Source organism: Molossus molossus, unplaced genomic scaffold (assembly GCF_014108415.1).
Source record: "Molossus molossus isolate mMolMol1 unplaced genomic scaffold, mMolMol1.p scaffold_m16_p_1, whole genome shotgun sequence".
Taxonomy (NCBI): domain Eukaryota; kingdom Metazoa; phylum Chordata; class Mammalia; order Chiroptera; family Molossidae; genus Molossus; species Molossus molossus.
The window spans coordinates 224,811,575-224,836,511 of NW_023425344.1; the positions used below are offsets into that span (position 1 = coordinate 224,811,575).

At 39.7% G+C, this 24,937-nt stretch overlaps 1 protein-coding gene across 3 annotated transcripts in view; it reads left to right on the forward strand.

Moving 5' to 3' along the window:
• SIPA1L1 (signal induced proliferation associated 1 like 1) overlaps positions 1–24,937 on the forward strand; it is a 355,546-nt gene that overhangs the window by 226,117 nt on the left and 104,492 nt on the right. For all 3 annotated transcript variants that reach the window (XM_036252572.1, XM_036252592.1, XM_036252581.1), the window contains one exon: positions 3,607–3,795. In XM_036252572.1, the coding sequence (XP_036108465.1) occupies positions 3,607–3,795 (189 nt within the window). The remainder of the gene's footprint in view (positions 1–3,606; positions 3,796–24,937) is intronic.

The following is a 24,937-nucleotide window of genomic DNA, read 5'->3' on the forward strand; positions in this document are numbered from 1 at the left end:
CTTATACCCCGTTTCATATCCAATTCCAGACTTTACTTTTCATGAATACTTAACACTATCTCACATATTGCACTTTTTTTTTTCTTTTTTGGTCTCTGCCAGATATAATATAAACCCAGTGAGGGTGGGACTTTTATCTGAGTTGTTTATTAGTACATGCATAATGCCCAAAATAGTACGTTCCCCCCCTCCCTCCTTTCCTGCCTTCCTTTCTTTCTCTGATGTTTATTTAATTGCCACTAGCTTTTGTGTAATCTTTTTCTTTCCAATAAAAATAATCCTTCAATGAGGATTAATTGTAATATCTTTTTCTATCTCTTCATAGAAAGAAACTAGCAAAAGTCCTTTCTTAGAAATGTCTAGATGTCAGTTCCAGTCTATAGCTCCTGGACTTTGTGGGACAGGCCTATATAGTAAAGTCAGACTTTGTTTTCATGCTTTTGCAGGGACTTCTCATGCTAGTAATTTCTCATGTTACTAAATACATCAAGAAAAACAAACATGGTCACCACAGTGCCACTGAGTTGCTTCAGTAAATCACATCAAGATCATAGAAATGCAAACAGATCTTTCATTTCAGTAGAAATTATCATTGCATAACATAAATTTTAAACAACGTACATGTCTTTGTAAGCATGACAGTGTGTTTACCAAGTCTTACAGCATGTGCGCATTTCTAAGCACAGGTGCACGGGATCTTCCAAGGATTCTCTTTTGTAGAAGACATTGACAGAAAGGTCGGGCACACCAGGAATTCAGACAGAAAAACCAGTCGTTCTTTCTCATCTGCTTCGGCTTTCTCGAGTTGAGCTGCCTTCTTTCTGTGACACAGGAGTGGCAGTATTAGCATGCCTGGTCTTGGTTTACCGCTGAAAATACTTCAGCCTTTGTAGCTTCCTATCCCGTCAAGTGATCTCATTGAAGGAGTAGTAACTGTGGTAACTGAGGGGTTTAGTAGTTTCCCATGATTTAAAAATCAAAACAAGACTATTTCTGTTATATTAGATGTTAAGTCATAGGAAAATGGTTTTTACTCATGTTGTTTGAAATCTATTTATAAATGAAAGAAAAGACAATAATCTGATGAATAGACTGCAGATACCTCAAGTGCCCTTTTCTTGTATTGAGAGTAAGATGTTGAATTTTCCTTTCCCTCCCCTCATCTCTCTCCATCAGTTGGCAAATATTAGAGAATTTACTTCCCTGGTGATTCTCCCTTTGGTTCTATTTTCTCTGCTAGTCCTATATCTTGCCCTCTTTGCTTGTTACTTGGACACTGTTACAACATCCTTCTCGCTGTATTCTCTCCCTGCAGTTTCTTCCTCTTGCAGTTCATGTTATTTGCCAACCTAATTTCCTTAACATATACGTCACTGTCATCATCCCAGTTCAGACGGGTTCTGAGATTGCCCATTAGAGCTGGGTGAGGTGCACACCCCTGGTTGGCATCAGGATCTCCAACCCTGGGTCCCCCCACCCCCACCCCCCAGCTAAGCTCTAGCTAAGCTAGTGGTTCAGCTAAGCTCTAGTGGTCGTTCTTACCACTTGCCGCCTGTTCTTGCTCATCTCCATGCTGCTGCTCTCTGACATTTTTTTTGATAGTATTTTTTTCTAGATTTCATGGCCCCCTTTTTAGCCACCCCTTCCATGAGGACCTTTCCTTGTGCCCTGAACCACAACCACTTTAGACTCTTTTAGGACTTGAACTTGTTACACTTTTCTTACTTTTTTCTTTCTATTAAATATTGAGGTGGTATTGGTTAATAAAATTACATAGGTTTCAGGTGCACAATTCTATAATACGTCATCCACATATTGTATTGTGTGTTTATCCCCCTACATACACAAGTCAAGTTTCCTTCCATCCCCTTTTATCCCCCCTTTTTCCTCTTCTACCTCCCCCACCCCCGTTCCCTTTGGCAATCACCATACTGTTTTCTGTGTCTGTGAATCTTTTTTTTTTCCTTTGCTTAATCCCTTCACCTTTCTCACCCAGCCCCCAAACCCTCCCCTCTGACAGCTAGCTGTCAGTCTGTTCTCTCTATCCATAAGTCTGTCTCCACTTTGTTAGTTTATTTTGGTCATTAGATTCCACATATAAATGAAATCATGTGGTATTTGTCTTTCTCTGACTGGCTTATTTTACTTAGCATAACACTCTCCAGGTCCATCTATGCTGTCACAAAGGTAAGACTTCCCCCTTTTCTTAGTAACTATATTCTTCCTGAGTTGCACTTGTGTATTGGTTACAACTCACCCAGTGGCACATCATACCCAGCCCTCCATCAGCGTGCATGTACCCCTCCTCTGTGAGCGCCATTGCGTTGCCGTAGCCTGTGGGGGGAACGGGGGTCTGTGTGGTTGCTGGTGCTTTCCTTAGGTCAGCATTCCATGTTTTAATTACAGTAACAACTTTGCCATGTGAACACGTTGAAATTAAGACTACTTTGCGCTTCATGTCTTGTTAACTTTGCTCCAACAAATCGTTACGTAGGGAAATTTCTTTGCTTATGTTTCTATTTCATAAAAATGGAAGGTGTTTCAAGAAATAAGGGGAAACCTAAAGTAATTTCAGTACTCTCAGTTTTACTGCCAAAATAACTATAATTATTGTCCTGTTGTAGAAGCTTTTGGGGAAATAAATAGTTAATGCTTGCCAGCAATACATTATGAAATTTAAAAATGTATTCCTCCCCTTACCTTTTATCATTCAAAATGGTATAATGTCCAGATTCTCTAAGCATTTTATTCTTCAGATATTTCTCTGAGCTGTTTCCTTCTGAGTGTCCTTAGTGTACTTACTAGCATTTTAGAGCCATGTAGAGGCCTTGATCTTACTGAGCTCCTGAAGGAAATACTATATTTGGCCTTTAAGTAAATGTCCTCAGAAGGCTTGATTATGAGTTCCTTTGGACTTGAAAGTGTTGGCCTCGTTCTTCATATACAAAGTATCTTATATCACTTCCCTCATCCTTTCTCCCTCATTGCCTTAACCAATCAGAAGTCGTTCCCAGGTAACTAAGGAGGACCAGTCTAGGTTTCAGCACATTTGATATACAGCAGTCCCTCCTTACCCGTGGTTTCGCTTTCCACAGTTTTAGTGACCCGCAGTCAACCCCAGTCTGAAAAGACTAAATTTCTCCGGCCATCAACAGTGCCTGCCCCTGACATCCCGCTGCCAACATCATTATGACTCAAAGCTCCAGGGTGATCCCCTCGACATACACCGTCAGACTGTCAGTGTTCGTCACAGTGCCTACATCATTCACCTCGCTGTTTCTCATCACGTGTCATTATTTCATGTCACACAAGAAGGGGAAGCACAGTAAAACAGGGTATTTTGAAAGAGACAGAGACCATATTCACAAAACTTTTATTACAGTGTGTTAGAATTGTTCTGTTTTATGATTAATTGTCGTCGTTACTTTTTGCTGTGCCTAATGTCTAAATTGAACTGTATCCTAGAGGTACATGTATAGGGAGCGGCAGTGTATGTAGGGCTCCGTGCTTTCCTCCGTTTCAGGCCTCCACTGGGGGTCTTGAAGCCTGTCCTCCACGGAAGGGGGCCAGCCTCGTCCCCTCACTGGAACCGTTTCTCTCCCCCAGCTCATGACACTGAGAGGCTCCGTCCTGGAGGATGCGGTTCCCTCGACAGCCAAGCACTCGACAGCCAGAGGGCTGCCCCTGAAAGAAGTGCTGGAGCATGTGATTCCCGAGCTCAACGTCCAGTGCCTGCGCCTGGCCCTCAACACGCCCAGAGTCACGGAGCAGCTCATGAACCTGGACGAGCAAGGGGTAAGCGTGGCTTCCAGGGAGCACTCCTAATGCAGGCTTTCCCGTCCGGCTTCCAGAGGAGAGGCCTGAATATTTCTTTCTGGACAAGGAAAACTCATGTCATTTACTGTACTCTCACAGTTACTCATTTTCTTACTTCTTGGCTTTCTGAACTCTGAACATTTCTCATCTGAAGAAATTCTCTTTGTCAGAATTGATAGATATACTGAAGCTCTGTTCAGCTCTTTTGGTAGTCTTCCATAAATGCAGTGAGTTTTCCAAGTACTCCAGGGATAAGTACTAGCAATAACAGTGATAATAATAACTAAGACTAATGAACCTATTTACCAGGCCCTGTTTTAAGTGCCTTAAATTTAATCTCCCAGCCCTATGAGAATGGTACCATTTTATCCATTTTAGAGACGAGGAAGCTGAGGCACAGAGAGATTAAGTTCACATAGTTAATAAGTTCAAAGTCTGTACTATTAGCTGCAACAACACACAATGTTCAGAACTTAAAATTGTAAAGTCTGCTAGTACCACCAACAAAGTATTTTAGACAAGACTAAAATAAATTTTTTTTTTAATGTGTGTTCTTACTAGTAATAACATGAAAATGCTCAAGATAGTCTCACTTCTATTTTTCCTATACCTTGATTGTGGGTGCCATTTGGTCAAGATGCAGATGTCATTTTATGGACAAATGTTGATGGTATTTTCATAATTAATCAAAAATTTCAATTTTATTAAAATGAATGGAAATTTTAAAAAATTTTGTTTCAAGGTATATTTATTTTTATAATTCAGCCAATAGGAATATATTATGGACCAGTAGTTGGATAGAACTTTTCTAATTATTGCTCTCTCTCTCTATTCATTTCCCTTATGATAAAGCACAGAGAATGTCTATTCATATATATATTTCAAGTTGGCTGTGAGTATTCGTATTTATAACATGTAAATATGGAGCAGTTTCAGTGCTTGAGAAGACTACTGATGCGTGAACTTAACTGTTTTGGGTACTGTTTTCCAGTAAATATTTTGAACGTTTATTCTAACAAAGTATTTGGAAAATGATGATTGGGTTCAACTTAATGGATTCAGTCTCTTTAGTTACTGTGAGTTTCAAGGAGAATAACAACATGTAGACATTGATAATATAACTGTATACTAATCTTTCTAAATTTACATTAGAACAGTTTTTTTTAATATATAAAGGATGTATTTCTTGCCATTTTCTCCTTGTTTTACCCATATTAAGTAAAAAATGGGTGCCCAATTGTATAAATGTTATGAGATCTCTGGCACATTTTATGCCCTCTGTCTGATTGCAAAAGTTGGACCAGAGATGGGGCTAATCTGTGATCCTGGTCCCATCAACACAGGAAAGATAAGGTCATTGAGTTTAATTTAAAGCTACATTTATTTAATTCATAAAACTGTCCATTCTGAAAGTATAGGCTTCTTATTCCTGGCGGGGGAGGGGGGTATTAAAATATACTTTTCCTTCATAAATTATTGATAATAATATGTGAGTTGTTTTCATTAATGCCTTTCTTAGCATAATTGAAATTTGGCAATCTGAGTCTCTTAGTTTTATTCTGGAAATTTTACTAGGTGGTGGAGTCTAGGAATTTAAAATCTGCTGTTTTATGTGAGCAACAATATATCTGGACCTAAGGGCACCCCCACTTAGCTCTGTCGTTTCATTTATATCTTCATAGCATTCAACACCAGGATCATACTGCTAAAAAAAACACACATACCTGGGGAGTCATTTTTTTGGTAGGAAATGTCATTAACGCCTTGGAATCATTTTGAGAAACTGATTACTTGGGCACTTTTACAAATACAGATTTTAAAACAGAAATGCTTGTAAGTGCAGTAGATTATGCATTTGAATCATTGCAAAGCACTTTTGGTTTCCATCTATGTCATCGTTCCTTAAAATGTCATGCTTTGTACATCCTTATGTTTGAAGAGATTCACGGTATGATACCAAGAAACTGGACTCACTAAAAGGTAATTCTAAATCTTCTTTTACATTTTATTTAAATGATTCCTTTAATATCTTCTCTAAACAGCTTACATAATTATGCTTGGAAAAAGAAAACACGATTTGCTTGCTATATTGTGGCGTTCTGCATTTCAGATCTCTGGTGCCTTGTTTTCTCATCTTACCACTTTTAAAAGCTGAAATGAACAGAGAACAAATGAAAATTATATCTATAAAATATGAAAGCATTTCACAGAAATAGGCATTTTTTTTTTTTATTTGACTAGACTCTGATATGTATGTGGGAACTGCAGTACGCATTTTAAATCCTGAAGTTTTAGAAAATGAGTATATGGTCCTGGCCGGTTTGGCTCAGCGGTTGGAGCATCGGCCTGCGGCCCAGAGTCCCGGGTTCAGTTCCTGCTAGGCCCTCGCGGCTAGGGGCACGTACCAAAAAAAAAAGAAGAAGAAGAAAATGAGTATATGCCTTGTGACTTACTCAAGCTTGCACATTCTCCTTCCTGAAAGCTTTATGGGCCCCTCACTGTTTCTTGATGTCCACTTCCATTGTCATATAAAGGGCTGTAAGGAGATGAACCTGACCTGCCAATGATTTCACACTGTCAAGAATTTAGAACAGCTTTTGACTCAGAAAATTTGGTTTCAATCTGGACTTAGTTTATCCATCATGACCCTAGATTTTTACTTACTAGATAATTGAGAGCATCTCTTATGATAAAAACAAATTACCTGAATATGTGTTTACTTATATAGTTCTGAGCCCTTCACCAGCATCATCTGACTTCATTCTCACAGCACCCGTGCAGTGGGTTCCGGTTATTGGCCTATTTTATAGTTGAGAGGATTGAGACTTTGAGAAGGTCTCAGGGCCCTTTTCCCTTAGTGATCCTGAACACTGGATACAAATTTGCATAATACTACCGTTTGCTTTTAAGATTTGCAAGCTTTCATATACTTTTGCATATCTTGAATTTTTTTGATCCTCAGGAATTTCCTTATTATTATTATTATTTTTTAGAGAGAGAGAGGAAGGGAGAGGGATATAAACATCGATGAGAGAGAACATCGATTGGCTGCCTCCTGCATGCCCCGCACTGGGGATTTGGCCCACAACCTGGGCATGTTCCCTGACCAGGAATTGAACTGGTGACCTCTTGGTGCATGGGTCCATGCTCAACCACTGAGCCACACCAGCTGGGCGTAGGCCAATTTTTTAAATAATATGGCCAATTGAGTTACTTTTAAATTTGCCATTTTTCTTCATCAGTCATTTAAAAAACACGTTTATCTTTCCTACTCTGTGCAAGGGGATTGTAAGGTCATCATGCCAGGCCCTGTTTGAGTTCATGCATGTAAAAGCACTGAGTTGAAATGCTAGGCACATGGTGAACATAGTAGCTGGGATTGATCATGATAAAATAACTTGATAGTAGCCTTTTACATGCATTATCTCATTTTACCTTTATAAGCATGCTGTTAGAGAATTGCTGTTATAGGTAGTAGAATGTATTAAGCTTACTTTCATAAATAAGCATAACTATTTCAAATCCAGTAAATGCTTATTGAGTAGCCACTCTTTGAAGGTTATTAAATACTGTAGAGAATAAATAGACTGGTAAGACGCAGTCCTATGGAAGGAGACAAAGTCATATGGAAGTCAGGTTTAATATAATGAGTATAATAAAAGAGTTGCAAGCAAAGAGCAATAGAGGTGCAAATCAATGGGGCCAAGTCATGACTAGTGAGATGGATCAGGATAAGGTGGCCCTTAGAAGGAAAGTGGATTTCATCAGGCCAGAAAGTAAACAGTACAGTGTTCTAGACTCCGAATAATAAGAGCAAAGCAGAGAGAGACAGAGGACAGCCAGCAGTCCAGCTGAGCAGGAGTGTGAGGCACATGGAAGAGAAAAGTAAAAATAAATATTTTTAATGAGCAGTGACTAAGGCAGGCAGTCTGAACAATTTACATGGATGATTTTAATACTCAGCAGCCTTTGATGTAGGTACTATTGTCATTGTTTTACAGACAAGAGCACTGAGACACAAAGAGGCTGAAAGACACCCTTCCCCCCCACCCCCATCACAATTAGGATCTGGTGGAGGCAGGTCTCAGATCCAGGCACTCAGACTGGAGCCCACACCCTACGCATCACCCTGTGCAGATGTCCTCGTTTCCTGCCCCATGAGAGGGAGAGGAGACTGGGCGGATGGCTCCATGCTTTATTGCTCCAGGCTTCAGTGCCCAATATCAAGTATAACATGTTAAACCTGAATAAAATTGGAGTAGAGCTTAAAAACATGTACAATTGCCAGTTTGTAGTAGAGAAGATTGGTAGTCTTGTTTTCATTAGGATGTGTCCAGTTTTATGTACACAGTAGTACTTTACCTAAATGAGTATCTCCACTGTTTTTATAGATACTTATTAAAAATGCAAAGAAATGAAAATTTTTGAGTTCTATTATTCTTTAAAAAGTTAACCTTCAGTTATTGAAGTTAAAAGGGAAAAGTTCTAATTAGGTCTGCAATATATATCTGAAATAGATGTAAGGAAATAGATAGATGTAATAGAATAGATGTAAGGAAAGAAGCAATGTTTATTTGATAATGAATAGCACTCATCCTTTGATTAAGGACATGGGTAAAATTCCTTGCTGAGTTAGCTGATTCATTGCCCTCTTGCATTATTTTGTTGAGGATAAGTGAATTTGACCAGTTCAACTTTCTTCTTTGATTTAGACAGCGAAATTTAAAGAATGAACCTTAGGGAAAACAGTTTTCCAAAACCCACTTTCTATGAATGAAGCTTTGGCAGAATAATTACCATTCCTGAAATTTTAATCTTTTCTTAGATTATATCAGCTAATGCATGTTTAAAGTTCAGTTGCCACCACATTGGTTCCAGACAACTCATGGACCCATATGTACATTATCAGGAAGGAACAGTAGTCAGGTCAGAGAAAGAAGGTAGTGATGTTGGTAGCTCTGTCTTGCCTGTTCACAGGTAATGATTACTCTGCACTGGCCGAGGCTGGGGTGGATGACGGGGTGAAGTCCTTTCTAGTGAGAAGATTCCATGTCCGTCATGACTGGTAGCATAGCATTTGGAAGTCGTTTGGCTGTGATGCTGTTGCTTGTAGTGATGGAGCTCAGCATGGCTAGTAGGATATGTACTAAGGAATTTTTGGATCACAGTCCAAAAAGACAGAATAACTGTAGCTATTTCAGTCTTCTTAATTTTAAATTGTGGATTGTGTTTTAAATTCAGCTTTCAAATAAAAAGTTACACTAATTTTCTTTCCTACAGGACTTAACTAGCTAATACCTTCAAATGGTCCAAAAGTTAAAGTGATCGTGTTTACATCAAGGGATCCCATTTCCACCTTGTTTCTATCTCCTCTCCTCCCCTATAGTTACCACTTTTATTTTTCTTATATAGTCCTATGTATCTTTATATAGATATCACCAAATATACAGATGTAGTCTTATTTCCCTATTTTCTTATACAAAGTATAGCATGCTGTAGACATTTGCTTTTTTACTTAGTATATATTTTGGTGATCTTCTATGTCAGTACATGGTCGGCTTTCCCACTGTTTTTACTGCTGCAAAATATTATATCATGTTGCTATACTATAGTTTATTTCATCAGTTTCCCTGTTGATGGGTATTTGGTTGGTCCCAGTCTTTTCCTATTGCAAACAGTGCTGCAATGTATATCATTGGAATTCATCTCAATGTCAAATTAAAATAGGTGTACTTATTATCAGTTTAATGCCCAATATGAAGCTTTTTATTTTTGCAAGAAATTTTGCACAACATAAGAGAAGATTATTATGTATATAGAATATTTCCTATACATTATGCCACAGATAAAAATAGATTAGAATATGTCTATGCACACATATATAAATACTTATGACAGCATCTCCGTCAGATTTTTAAAATAACTTTCCTACTCAGTATCCATATGCCATTTTTTAAAGTAATTTGATTTTTCTTAGTAATTTCCAATGAGGATATATATTCTAACTAGCATTTTCTTGTTCCTAACACTGATTTTTTTCAGTCTCTTTGACATTTTTTTGGGAGGACAGTATACTGTTGAATATTTAGGAAGTAGTTAAGAGAATTATGTTTATGAAGAACTAACCCAAATAAATGTTATCAGTGTGCATCATGAGGACTTTTTAAAAAATGACCATGGTCTTTATGTACATACAGTAATGGCACAGCTTGTCACAGACTAGCCCACCCACTGAGAATAACCAGAAACATTAGACAAAATAATTTTTTTTTAATTCCTCACACGAGGATGTTTTTCCATTTGTCATTAGATAAAGTGGGAGGGAGGGAGAGAAAGAGAGACAGAAATATCAATGTGATAGAGCCACATTGACTGGTTGCCTCCCGCATGACCCAACCAGGGCCAGGGATGAACCACAGCTGAGGTACATGCCCTTGACCAGAGTCGAACCTGCAATTCTTTGGTCTTCAGGCCAACGCTCTAACCACTGAGCAAAACCGGCCAGAACAAGACAAAATAATTTTTTTTTTAAGATAACATTTTATTTTTTTTCTTTTAAATTTATTTATTTATTTTTTTAAATTTTATTGTTGAATGTATTACAGATGTTCCTCATTTTTCCCCCATTGTCCCCCTCCTCCCTACTCCCGCCCCACCTCCTACCTTTTCCCACACTGTTGTCTGTGTCCATTGGTTATGCATATAAGTTCTTTGGTTTATTTCTTCCCACTATCCAACCCCTTTTCCTTTAAGGTTTGTCAGTCTAGCAGTGAATTTGTACTTCTTAATCCCTTCACCTTTTTCACCTATTCCCTCAACCCCCCTCCCATCTGGCAACCAAAAAAATGTTCTCTGTATCTATGAGAATGTTTCTGTTCTACCTGTTCATTTTGTTTGTAGATTCAGTTGTCAATAGATATGTATTCATTGCCATTTTGTTTGTTCATATATTTTATCTTTTTCTGCAAAAAGACCCTTCATCATTTCATATAGTAACGGTTTGGTGGTGATGAACTCCTTTAACTTTATCTTGTCTGGGAAAGTCTTTATATGGCCATCGATTCTAAATGACCGCTTTGCAGGATAGAGTAATCTTGGCTGTAGGTTCTTGCTTTTCATCACTCTGAATATTTCTTGCCACTCCCTTCTAGCCTGCAAAGTTTCTTTTGAGAAATCAGCTGACAGCCTAATGGGAATTCCCTTGTAGGTAACTATCTGCCTTTCTCTTGCTGCTTTTAAGATTCTTTCTTTGTCTTGAACCTTTTGCATTTTGATGATGATGTGTCTTGGTGTGGGCCTCTTGGGGTTCATCTTCTTTGGGGCTCTCTGTGCTTCCTGAACTTGTATGTCTGTTTCCTTCACCAAGTTAGGAAAGTTTTCTGCCATTATTGTTTCAAGTAGGTTTTCGATTTCTTGTTACCTCTCTTCTCCTTCTGGCACCCCCAAGATGTGAATGTTGGCATGTTTGAAGTTGTCCCAGAGGCTCCTTACACTATCCTCATTTTTTTGGATTCTTTTGTCTTTTTGCTGTTCTGATTGCATGTTTTTTGCTTCCTTTTAATCCAAATCAAGGGTTTGCTTCTTGGATTTACCTACTCTACTATTGAATCTGTGTAAATTATTCTTTATTTTAGTTAATGCCTCCTTCATTTCTGACAGTGCATCCTTAATTTCTGACTGGTCCTTTTTTATGCTCTTGAGGCCCTCACTAAGTTCACTGAGGTTCTCACTAAGTTCATTGAGCATCCTTATAAGCAGTATTTTGAACTCAGCATCTGTTAGGTTGCTTATTTCCATTTCGCTTAGTTCTTTTCTTGGGGTTTTGTTCTGTTCTTTCATTTGGGACCTGTTTCTTTGTCTCCTCATTTTGGCTGCCTCCCTGTGTTTGTTTCTGTGTATTACTTAACGAGAGACATGGGGCTAGCTGAGACCAGATGCTGCTTCTTTGAAAGAATTTAGGAAAACCTGAAGCAGGATCCAAGACAGGCCAATCCTATGATTAAGCAGCTGGGAACAGCTGGGGTGGGCCTGAAAGTTGGGTGGGGTGGGGCCTCAGGGAATCACCAGGGCGGGGCAACCAGTGTGAGCCAGGTTGCTGGAGTTCCAGGTATGGTGGCTGTCTGCCGCCCCAGGGAAGGGCTCACCAAAGTAACAAACGCCTCTGACAGCACATCTGTCCTGGAGAAAGCCCCCTCTCCAGCCCTTGCTCCAATGCCAAACAGCTCAGTTCTTCTCTGTATGTCTCTGGTGCCCCTCGAGCTGCCTCCCCTCTAAGCCTAGAGGGAGTGAGTCCAACAAGTCCGTGCGCGGCCCCTTTAAGAGGAGCTGCCTGGGGCTTCAGCCACCTGAGCCTCAGTTCCCACTGGTTTTCCAGCCAGAAGTGATGAGGATTCTCTTCCTGGCACTGGAACCCTGAGCGGGGCATCTGGTGTGGGACGGGGACCCCTCAGTCCTCAGGGAGGACCCTCACAGCTAAGGTGTCCTGATTCTTATCTGCCACATGTGGGTGTGGGACCAGCCCGTCCGCCTCCGCCCCTCCTACCAGTCTGGATGTGGCTGCTGCTTTAATTCCGTAGTTGTAGGACTTCCATTCAGCTTGATTTCAGGCGGTTTTGAATGATGGTTGTTCTGTAGTTTAGTTGTAACTTTGATATGGTTGTGGGAGGACGCGATACCGTGTTTACCTACGCCGCCATCTTGACCGGAAGTCAAGACAAAATAATTTTTAAAATTAAATTTGGAATTTACTTCTGGAAATAGTAGATATATTTTTCCCTGTTCTTCCTGCTTCATGCAGGTAAAAGCCTTGTACATTGTAATGTACAAAATAAATCTGAAAAGTGGAGAGAAGAAAGCAAATTAGGTAGGAACCTTATGATTTGAAGAACAATCCAGCAATCATTCATGATCAAAACTGAAATACAGAGAAATTTCTTAAACTTGATTTAAAAAATAAACCATAAAACCCTATAGCTTATATCATATTTAATGGTGAAAGACTTCATAGTAACAATTTAAGGATGTGTACTATCATCACTGTTATTCATCATAGAACTGGAAGTTTGAGTCAGCACAATAAGGAAAAAAAAGAAAGAAAGGCATATAGGTAAAGGAAAGGGAAAAAATAAAAATCCTTATTTCAGAAAACATAATAGTCTATGTACAAAACTCCAAGGCATCTACACGAACTTCCCAGAACTACAGGGTGTGTTCAGCAAGGTTGTGTGATTCGACACCAGCTCACACAGATCAGTTAGATTTCTCAACTTGTGGAGACTGCAAATAAAATACAATACCATCCTTCAACAAAAAAGGAAATACTTGGGCCCTGGCCGGTTTGGTTCATCAGTAGAGCGTCGGCCTGCGGTCCAGAGAGACCCAGGTTCGGTTCCCGCTAAGGACTCATACCTCGGTTGCGGTTTGTCCCCAGCCCTGGTTGTGTTGTGCGGGTGGCAGCCACTCGATGTGTCCCTTTAGTGTTGATGTTTCTCTCTCTCTCTCTCCCTCTTCACTCTATCTGAACAAACAAAAAAAAGGAAATACTTGGGTACATATCTAACAAAATAGTCATAGGACTTGTTTGCTGAAAACTGATGAAAGAAATAAAAGAAGACCTAAAAAATGGAGAGACATACCATGTTTATGGATTGAAGGAGTCAACATGTTAATGATGTCCAGTCTCCCCTAATTGATAGTTTAACACAATTACTATCAAAATTTAAGCAAGATTTTTTTGTAAATATAGACGAGATTATTCTGAACTTTTTATGGAAAGACAAAGGAACCAGAATAGCTAAAACAATTTTGAAAAAAGAATAAAGTAGGAGAGATTATTCTACCTGATTTCAAGACTTACTGTTTAACTACAGTAATCAAGACTGTCTCTTATTATTTATTGGAAGGATAGACACATGGGTCAAAGAAACAGAATAGAGAAACCAGAAATAGCCCCACACAAATATATCCAACTGATTTTTGACAAAAGTGTGAAAACAATTCAATGGAGGAAGGATGGGCTTTTCAAACAAAGGTGCTGGGACAATTGGACATTCATAGACAAAAGGAGCTTGACCTAGACCTTACACACCATAGAAAATTTTATTCAAATGGATTATAGGTTGAAATGTAAAACTATAAAAATTCTTGACAAAAACAGAAAAATCTTTGGGACCTAGGGTGTGGTAAAGAGTTCTTAGACATAAAACCAAAAAATTTATTCAGAAAAGAAATAATTGAGAAACTGGAGTTCATCAAAATGAAAAACACTCTGCAGCACTTCTTTTCCTTGGATATTTGCTGATTTGTATGAGACTTGGGGCTTAAGTCAAGCATAAAGGTGAAGATAAAAAGTTAGGTAACAGATCAACTGTCACTGATATCATGACAGCTGCAGAAATAAAAAAATAGAGTTCAAGGGTCACTGGAGAACTTGGATCTGTTAAACAGTCAAGTTGAAATTCTAGAACTGAATAAAATAACCAAAAGTTAAAATCTCTATAGATGGGTTTAAGAGCATATTCGACACAGCAGGAGAGAAAATTGATGAAGTCAGGTTACCAGAAAAACTTTAACTGAAGAATGGAGACGGGAAAACATGAGAAATACGGAAAAGTGCCTAAAGGACATGTGAGCCACTGTTGGAATACATATGTATAATCCAATTTCCAGGAGGAGAAGAGAGATTAAAGCATTATTCAGGGATAGAATCAGTATTTGAACAATTACTTACAGAGAAATTTTCAAAATGGATGAAAGACATGACTTAAGATAGAATCAAGGAGCTCTGCTTGCCTTAAGCAAGATAAATACAAAGAAAATCAGATCTAAGCTCATCATATAAAAAAAAGTTGCTGAAAATAAAAGAAAAAGACAGATTTTAAAAATAGGCAAAGGGGAGGGGCAAGGAAATACCTCCGAAGAAGAACAGTGAGACAATTGGCTATTCAAATGAGAATTCGCTGGCTATAAAATAAGAAAAGGTGGGAGTCAGAAGACATCCATGGTGCTGAAAGAGAATAACTCTCACTATGAATTTTACCCAACAACAATATTCTTTTTAAATGTAGGCAAAACTATTTTATAGTTGGAAAACAGACATGTGGTTGTTCGAGGCTTTTAGTTAATGCAAATAGAAACCAGGAAATGTTTGGGGTGATAGAAATGTTCTGTACCTTGATTATAGTGGTTTATTGGGATTCATTAAATTGTATGCCTCAAACAGATGCAGTTTACTGTTCCAAAATTATATACCAATAAAGTTGATTTAAGAATTGAAGACAGATTTCTGCTTTCGGTCAAGATTAAGAAAGAGGGACTAGGTTTGCCCCCCCCCCCATCTGAAAACAACTTAAAAATTAGATGAAACAATGAAATGGTGATTTTTATGGCATTGGACATCAGGCAGTGAAGAGCAGTGATCTCTGGGAGGTGGGAAGGATGAAGTGGACCCTAAAATAGCACCAGCTTTCTGCCTGAAGGGAGTGTCCAGCCTGCAGTGCTGCAGGGACACCCAGCTGAAGCCCAGGCATCTCCCTGAGGCGAGACGGAGATGTGAGGCCAAGGAGGCTCCCCTAGCATCGCTGAGGACTGATAAGTGCACACATTTGAGGGAACTGCTTGAGGCCAGGGTGAGAATCACCCTCAAGCAGGCGTGGGGAACCTTTTTCTTCCAAGGGCCATTGGATGTTTATGACTCATTCAAGGGTCATACAAAGTGATCAACCCCTGATGTGATGGCTGGAACTGCTTCTCCTGGAGTGTTAGCTGGTATTGATTTCTCGCTGGTGGGCCAGACGTTCCCCACCCTTGCCCTAAAGGTCAAGGGCAAATCCTTAGTCCTCACAGTTTCTCCTCCTACCACGCAGACTGGGAGACCTCCGAGTTCACATGGCATTGGGCAAAGTTTCAGAATGGCTTTGCTGCAATAGTGAGGCAAAATTATCCTCACATTAAACTGTGCTCTGGTACAACCAAACAGCAGGAACTAAAGGATCAGACTGTTTCCAAATAACCCTCTCCCGGAACAAAGCCTGAGCAAGGGTGAAAACTGCTGTAGAATAAAATATTTCATAGTGACTGTTTTGAATTTCTAGATTAAATCAGACAGTTCTGATGGTTTTATTAGAATGGTAAGGATGGGGTTGTTCTCAGGGTCTGTGCCACCTCAGTGCCTTCTTCTGGCTGGGACACCAGGGAAGACAAGGTGAGGCATCACTGCTAGAGCGGTCTCTGAGGACGTGGTTATTCTCATCTGTCTCTTCCGGGAGGGGGCTCTGACTTATCATCCATCCTTCCAGGAACTCAGCTGTGTAGGTCAGATTGCAGTTCCTGTTTCTTTGATTTGGTGTTAAAGTGCCTTTTTATGAGAGGAAGGGTCATTCTGTGTTTTGTTTGTTCCTAGCTGGGGAGTCCATGTCACTTTTGATGGGTGTTGAAAACCACTTTGCTTTGTTGAAATTCAACTCCATCTCAAATATAACCTTAGTCCTAAAATCAGAGTAATTCTTTCCACTTTATTATTTTTCAAAATTGTTTTAGGTATTCTAGTTCCTTTGCCTTTCCATATAAAATTTCAGAATAATCTTGTCCATAATAACAAAAAAAAATCCCTTTTTATAATACAAACATTTGTTGAGTGTCCAGACACTTCTTCTGTCAGTGCTCCGTGGGGACAGTGATACACAAGCACAGAATCATACAGCATGACCCCAAGATTTTCTTTTTTTTTTTTTTTTTTTATTTTTATGAATTTTTATTTATTTTTTTGTTACAGATATTTTACCTTTTTACCCCATTGGCACCTCCCACCCTACCCCCCCCTCCACCCTGTCCCAGGCTTAGTTGTCCATGTCCATTGGTCATGCATACATGCATATAAGTTCTGTGGTTTATCTCTTCCCACCCCCCCCACCCCCCATCCCCTCTTCTGAGGGATGTCAGTCTGTGCCCTACTTCCATGTGTCTGGGTCTACTGTATTCCTCAGACTGTTATGTTCATTATATTCCGTATATAAGTGAGATCATGTGGTATTTGTCTTTTTCTGCTTGGCTTCTTTCACTTAGGATAATACTTTCCAGGTCCCTCCATGTCGTCTCAAAGGATAAGAGATCTTTCTTTCTTACCGCTGCATAGGACTCCATTGTGTATATGTACCACCGCTTTTTTATCCATTCGTCTACTGGTGGACACTTGGGCTGTTTCCAGATCTTAGCTATTGTAAATAGTGCTGCTATGAACATGGGGGTACATATATTCTTCCTGATTGGTGTTTCAGGCTTCTTAGGGTATATTCCCAGCAGTGGGATCACTGGGTCAAATGGAAGTTCAATTTTTAATTTTTTGAGGTAGCACCATATTGTTTTCCATAGCGGCTGCACCAGTCTGCATTCCCACCAGCAGTGTATTAGAGTCCCCTTTTCTCCACACCCTCGCCAACACTTGTTGTTTGATGATTTGTTGATGGCGGCCATTCTGACAGGTGTGAGGTGATACCTCATTGTTGTTTTAATTTGCATCTCTCTGATGATTAGTGATGTTGAGCATTTCTTCATATGTCTCTTGGCCATTTGTATGTCCTGTTTGGAGAGGTGTCTATTCAGCTCCTCTGCCCATTTTTTAATTGGGTTCTTTGTCTTCCTTTTGTGGAGTTGTATGAGCACTCTATATATATTGGAAATTAACCCCTTATCTGATACATCATTGGCAATGATGTTCTCCCATACAGTGGGTTGCCTTTCCATTTTGATGATTGTTTCTTTTGCTGTGCAGAAGCTTTTTAGTTTGATGTAGTCCCATGTGTTCATTTTCTCCTTTATTTCTGTTGCCTTAGGTGATGTATCAGTGAAAATTCTGCTCCGTATGATGTCCGAAATTTTGTTGCCTACATTTTCTTCTAGAATTTTTATGGAGTCACGGGTCACATTTAAGTCTTTTATCCATTTTGAGTTTATTTTTGTGTGTGGTGTAAGTTGATGGTCTAGTTTCATTTTTTTGCATGTAGCTGTCCAATTTTCCCAACACCATTTATTAAAGAGGCTGTCTTTACTCCACTGTATGCTCTTGCCACCTTTGTCAAATATTAATTGAGCACATTGCCTTGGGTCCATTTCTGGGTTTTCAGTTCTGTTCCACTGGTCTATATGCCTGTTCTTGTGCCAGTACCAGGCTGTTTTGGTTATAGTCGCTTTGTAGTATAACCTGATATCTGGTATTGTGATCCCTCCAACTTTGTTCTTCTTTTTCAAGATTGCTGTGGCTATTCGGGGTCTTTTGTGGTTCCATATGAACTTTTGAAGTATTTGTTCTAGTTCTATGAAATATGTCGTTGGTATTTTGATGGGGATTGCATTGAATCTATAGATCGCTTTGGGTAGTATGGACATTTTAATGATGTTAATTCTTCCAATCCATGAACAGGGTATGTGCTTCCACTTTTTTATATCTTCCTCTATTTCTTTTTTCAATGACCTGTAGTTTTCTGCAAATAGGTCCTTTACTTCTTTGGTTAAGTTTATTCCTAGGTATCGTAATTTTTTTGGAGCGATGGTAAATGGGATTGTTTTTTCAGTTTCTCTTTCTGTGAGTTCATCATTGATGTACAAGAATGCCGTCGATTTCTTGACGTTAATTTTGTATCCTGCTACTTTGCCAAATTCATTTATTAAGTCTAATAGATTTTTGATGGAGTCTTTAGGGTTTTCTATGTACAATATCATGTCATCTGCAAATAATGACAGTTTCACTTCCTCCTTTCCAATTTGGATCCCTTTTATTTTTTCTTCATGTCTGATTGCTGTGGCTAAGACTTCCAGTACAATGTTAAATAAGAGTGGCGAAAGTGGACATCCCTGTCTTGTTCCTGTTCTTAATGGAAATGTTTTTAGTTTCTGTCCATTGAGTATGATGTTGGCTGTAGGTCTTTCATATATGGCCTTTATTATGTCGAGATATGATCCCTCTATTCCTACATTGCTGAGCGTTTTTATCAGAAATAGATGCTGGATTTTGTCGAAGGCTTTTTCAGCATCTATTGATATGATCATGTGGTTTTTATTCTTCATTTTGTTGATGTGGTGTATCACGTTTATTGATTTGCGAATATTGTACCAGCCTTGCATCCCTGGAATGAATCCCACTTGGTCATGGTGAATAATTTTTTTGATGTACTTCTGGATCCGATTTGCTAATATTTTGTTCAGGATTTTGGCGTCTATGTTCATCAGGGATATTGGCCTGTAGTTTTCTTTCTTCGTAGTGTCTTTTTCTGGTTTTGGAATTAGAATTATGCTGGCCTCATAGAACGTGTTTGGAAGTCTTCCTTCTTCTTGAATTTTTTGAAATAGTTTGAGGAGAATGGGTGTTAGTTCTTTTTTGAATGTTCGGTAAAACTCCCCCGTGAAACCATCTGGGCCTGGGCTTTTGTTTGCTGGGAGAGTTTTGATTACCTCTTCAATTTCCTTGGTTGTTATTGGTCTGTTCAAGTTTTCTATCTCTTCCCGGTTCAGTTTTGGGAGACTGTGTGTTTCTAGAAATTTGTCCATTTCGCATAGATTGTCGAATTTGTTGCCATATAGTTGTTCATAGTAGTTGTTAACGATCTTTTGTATTTTCGTGGTGTCGGTTGTTACTTCTCCTCTTTCATTTCTGATTTTGTGTATTTGGGTTCTCTCTCTTTGTTTCTTGGTAAGTCTAGCTAAGGGTCCATCAATCTTGTTTATCTTTTCGAAAAACCAGCTCTTTGTTTCATTGATCCTTTGAATTGTTTTTTTGGTCTCTATGTCATTTATTTCTGCTCTGATCTTTACTATTTCCTTCCTTCTACTTGCTCTGGGGTTTTCTTTTTGTTTGCTTTCTAATTCTTTAAGTTGTGAGGTTAGACAGTCAATTAGAAATTTTTCTTGTTTTTTGAGGTAGGCCTGTAGTGCTATGCACTTCCCTCTCAGAACTGCTTTCGCTGCATCCCATAGATTTTGTGTTGTTGTGTGTTCATTTTCATTGGTTTCCAGGAAGTTTTTAATTTCTTCCTTGATCTCCTCGGTGACCCATTCATTGTTTAATAACATGCTATTTAGCCTCCATGTGTTGAAATGTCTTTGCCTGTTCTTGTTGCAATTGATTTCTAGTTTCATGCCATTGTGATCTGAGAAGATGCTTGATAATGATTTCAATCTTCTTGAACTTGTAGAGATTTAGTTTGTGTCCTATCATGTGGTCTATCTTTGAGAATGTCCCATGTGCACTTGAGAAGAATGTGTATTCTGTAGTTTTGGGGTGTAATTCTCTATAGATGTCTATTAAATCCATTTGGTCTAGTGCTTCATTTAGAGTCTCTGTTTCCTTGCTTATTTTTTGCCTAGAGGATCTATCCAGTGCTGTCAATGGGGTGTTGAAGTCCCCTGCTATGATTGTATTGTTGTCGATTTCTCCTTGGAAGTCCTCCAGAAGATTTTTAATATATTTTGGTGCTCCTATATTGGGTGCATATATGTTTATCAAGGTTATATCTTCCTGTTGGATAGATCCTTTCAATATTATGTAGTGGCCGTCTTTGTCTCTAGTTATGGTCTTCATTTTGAAATCTATTTTATCAGATATGAGAATTGCTACCCCAGCTTTTTTTTGCTTTCCATTTGCTTGGAAAATTTTTTTCCATCCCTTCACTTTCAACCTATGTGAGTCTTTTGTTGAGAGGTGGGTCTCTTGTAAACAACATATAGATGAGTCATGCTTTCTTATCCAATCAGCTACTCTGTGTCTCTTTATGGGAGCATTCAATCCATTAACGTTTAAGGTGATTATTGATATGTACTTATTTATTGCCATTTTTGTTTAGTGTGGTTCTATTTTTCTTCCCATTTCTACTGCTAATTACAGCAGTCCTTTTAACATTTCTTGCAGTGCTGGTTTGGTGCTAATGTATTCCCTTAGCCTTTTTTTGTCTGGGAAGCTCTTTATTTGACCTTCTATTTTGAATGATAGCCTTGCTGGGTAGAGTAGTCTTGGATTCAGATTCTTGTTTTTCATGACTTTGATTACTTCATGCCATTCTCTTCTGGCCTGTAGTGTTTCTTGTGAGAAGTCAGCTGAGAGCCTTATGGGGTTCCCTTTGTAAGTAACCTGTTGCTTATCTCTTGCTGCTTTTAGGATTCTCTCTTTGTCTTTAATTTGTGGCATTTTAATTACTATGTGTCTTGGTGTGGGCCTGTTTGGGTTCTTCTTACTTGGGACTCTCTGTGCTTCTTGAACTTGAATGCCTTCTTCCTTCACCAAATTAGGGAAGTTTTCTCTCACTATGTTTTTGAATATATTCTCTATCCCTTGCTCATTTTCTTCTTCTTCGGGGACTCCTATGATGCGAATATTATTACGTTTCCAGTTGTCCCATAGTTCTCTTAAGCTGTCTTCCTGTTTTTTAATAGTTTTTTCCTTTTGTTTTTCTGATTGGTTGATTTTTTCTACCCTGTCTTCTAAATCACTGATCCGGTCCTCAGCTTCCCCTACTCTGCTTTTTAAACCTTCCAATGTGTTTTTCATTTCGGATATGTCATTTTTTATCTCTTCTTGTTGGTTTTTAATTTCCAATTGGCTTATTTTCAGTGTCTCTATGTCCTTACTCATGCTGTTCAGCTTCCTCAAGATCATGGCTCTGAATTCTAGCTCTGTTAACATGCCTAATTGCTCCGCGTTGATCTCATCTTCGGTGGAGGTGTCTTGCTCTTTCATTTGGCTTCTGTTTCTGTGTTTCACCATTTTGGCTATCACTGTGGGCTTTGGAGCCTGTCAAGTTCTCCCTGTGAGTGTTGGTGTTCTGCTGTTTGTGGCTCCCTCTCCTGTGTTTAGATGAGTGAGGGAGGACCCACGTTGAACACCACTGTCAAGTCTTACTTTCCTGGTTAAAGTTGCCAGCCCAGGAAAGGTACTGTTATCCTCTAGCTTTTTGCCTGGAGGCTAGCAGTCTAGGTTACTTGATGCGTTTTGGGTTGTCAGTTGATTGAAAAACTCCCTCTGGTGCTCAGCCAAGGGGCTTTCAGGAGGGTGGGGCAGATGCTGGTTGTTAGTGAGCCTCAATTAGCACTTCAATGGCCCACAGGGTGGGGTTGGATCTCCGAGGGAGGGGCTGCTGCCTCTCCTCAGAGCCCTGGGAAGGAGCAATGTGGCCACCGTCCTGAGTGGCTGCACTCAGCCAAAGCTCTGAGCGCCCTCCAAACCCCAAGTGTCCCGACTCAGTTCTAGTCCAGTCCGCCCTCCCTCCGCCGGAGCCCAAGGTGAGTGGCTGTGGCTGTTTCAGCCTCTGTCCCGGCTGCGCTGTGGAGCTGCCTGGGAGTGTAACCCGAGGGCGCCGCTCCCAGCTGAGGCCGCTGCCGAGCTGCCGACCGTGGGCTCCCAGCCCCGTCTCGCGCCTTCGCAAGCCTACCAGGATCGAGTCTGTCCCTCGTTGTATGGTCCTCGCAAGCTGCTTTTCTGTTGGTTTTTCCCGTCGATTTGTCTGTGTTATAGTTGTAATTCCAGTTTGGTTCTGGGAGACGGTCTGTGTAGCTCCGTTCACTCCGCCGCCATTTTTTTGACCCCAAGATTTTCCAGAGCAAAGCCCTGAAGTGTAGAGAACCCAAACCTGTTCCCAAGGTGGCTTCTGGGGCTACCACAGCTCTACGATGAGCATTGCATGAAAGTATCATATATTGACACACATGAACCCATAAAGATATGTGTCCATGTGTCTCAAAAAGAAATGCAGTTTTATGTAACCCCTAACAATTCAAAACCCCCAAACGATAGCTCTAACTCCATTTACATTTGCGCTTTCTCTTGAAATGTTCCTTATTCCATTTACGTAACTCCTTCTCAACAACTTCTCATATTCTGGCAGGGACATGGTTGCTAACTGAGGATTCTAGGAGCCCAAGTTCAGAGAATGCCACTTACCCTGATTGAACTGCAGTAGAAACTTACATTGTCACTGCAGGATACAGTCATATTGTCACCTCAGAGGACAGAGCAGTGACACTTGGCACAGTTTCAAACCAGAGGAAACTTGACATCCTAGTACATTTTCTAATCCTCTTAAAGGAGCCTTCCTTCCACAACCAGCAAAAACAGTTGGTTCTGACTGCAGGTGGAGTTCTGCAGACTGAGGAATCAATCCAAACAAAACAGCTCGTTGTCTCATTGTCCTCGGGTTCTGCTTCTCCAGTGGTTCTGGGGAAGTTTCCTTACTTATCTTCTCTCCTCTGAACTCTTATTTATTTTTCTCTTTCTTTTTCTTTTCTTTTTTTTAATGAGTCCTTTTGAATGTTGCACAGTGAAATCTTAGGCTTTTATCTAAGAAGTTTTAAAAAGCCATCCACAAATCCAATGTCACTGATGCTTTCTATTGAACAGGGTGACTTTTGTCTTACATTGTTGCATGAGAAGGCCAATCTGGGAGGCACAGAGCCAAACAGCAAATAATTCAAAGCCCCTTCCTTTCTCTGGATTGCTTCATCTCTGATCATTCTCCCTGCAGGGAGAGAGGAAGGATCTGGTTGTATTAAGGACTTCTTTTGTAATAGATGCAGAGCTTACCAGTACTTTTTTTATTTGAGACCTGATAGGGTACTCAGCTTAGTTCCAGAGCCAAGATGAAATCTCTACCTGTGGGAGTTCCCCTCTAAACATTGGCCACATTCAGACATTTGAAACAGGCCAGCTGAGATAAGGCTGAAATGTCAGCGGTATGCAGTTAGGTTTTACTCTTACTTGTTTTGTTTGGTTTTTCCTACGTGGCATATAAAATGACTAAGTCCTAATTCTGTTTCTGTTAATAATTACAATGAGGCTACAATAATGTAAGGTTGTATGCTATTTTAAAAATATTCCTATATATCATTGTACCCAGTTATTTGCAAGTTGCAGACTTGGAACTTCACCTTCCACTTGCTGGAGTAGGCAGAGCAGAGTCAGTTCTGTACAGAACTCCCAGGGAGCCCTCCTGTCCACAGGTCACGTACGGGCTGCCGAACTTCCTTGTCACCCGTCACCTAGGTGGCATGCAGGGGAAGGGGAAGCAGGAAAGCATTTTCCCCCATGACATTGTATGTTATCACTCTTCTGAAACATTTGGTTTGGAAGGTTGAAAGGAGTTGTTCAGATTCCCAGCCCCTTGTGTAAAATGATAAGAGCTGGATATGTTTCAGAATTCAGAAATGTCCAGATTTTTGCAGGGTAATAAAATACATGCACCACATATTAATATCTCCGGTGGGACCTGGGACAGCACCCCACAGTCAAACACATTAATATTTCTGCAGGGAAAGAAATGAATATTCAAACAAAGAATAAATTTAAGATACTAATGTCGGCTCCTATCAACTTTTGCTGCCAAATATGTTTGGTTTTTATCTTTCAACGTTCTGCTTGCAAGTAAGGGGCTGTGGAAACTTGTTGCAGTGATAGAAATGGAGCAGGAAAGCCCGGTCGGATTCTGGTAATATCGAATGGAGCCAGGGCACAGGGCTCACAGGTGTGGGCTCGTGACTCTGCCTCCTGGGCTAGTCCTTTCTCTTCCATTCTCTTTGCTTATCTATCAAATGGGTGATATTTGCTCTATGGACTATTGTAAGGACAAGCTGATGTTAAACATGGAACATGGTGATTGGCATATAATGAGTTTTCATTAAACATTAGCTATTAAAGTTTTGCCTCGTCCCTTTCCCCTTTCCCTTCCTTGGAAACATGGACTGAAGCAGTGGTTGCAACAGGCCTAAGTGATGCCCACGGCCCAGACTTCACTGGAGAATTAAAACTCTACATTTTTTATGTCGAAAATTCATTTCTTGTTAAATGACTAATACCACCTTAAAATTTGTTTGCAAAGTTATTAGACTTTTCAGGGATGAATAAGTGTTTTGATTAACGTTATATTTAAATCTGCTGGATGCTTCATTATAATTGCACCTGAGGAAGGAATATTTGCCGCTCGTTGCTTTGCCATTATGAAGCCCCCTTTGCAGTTTCTGTCCAGGCACTCATCTTCTGGAAACCTTTGAAGAGGGCATTGTTAATTATGCTAGCACTCCAACAAAGATATAACTGAGGTTCATGATTAAGTATATTGAAAAAATGGCATTGGGAAATGTCTTTTCC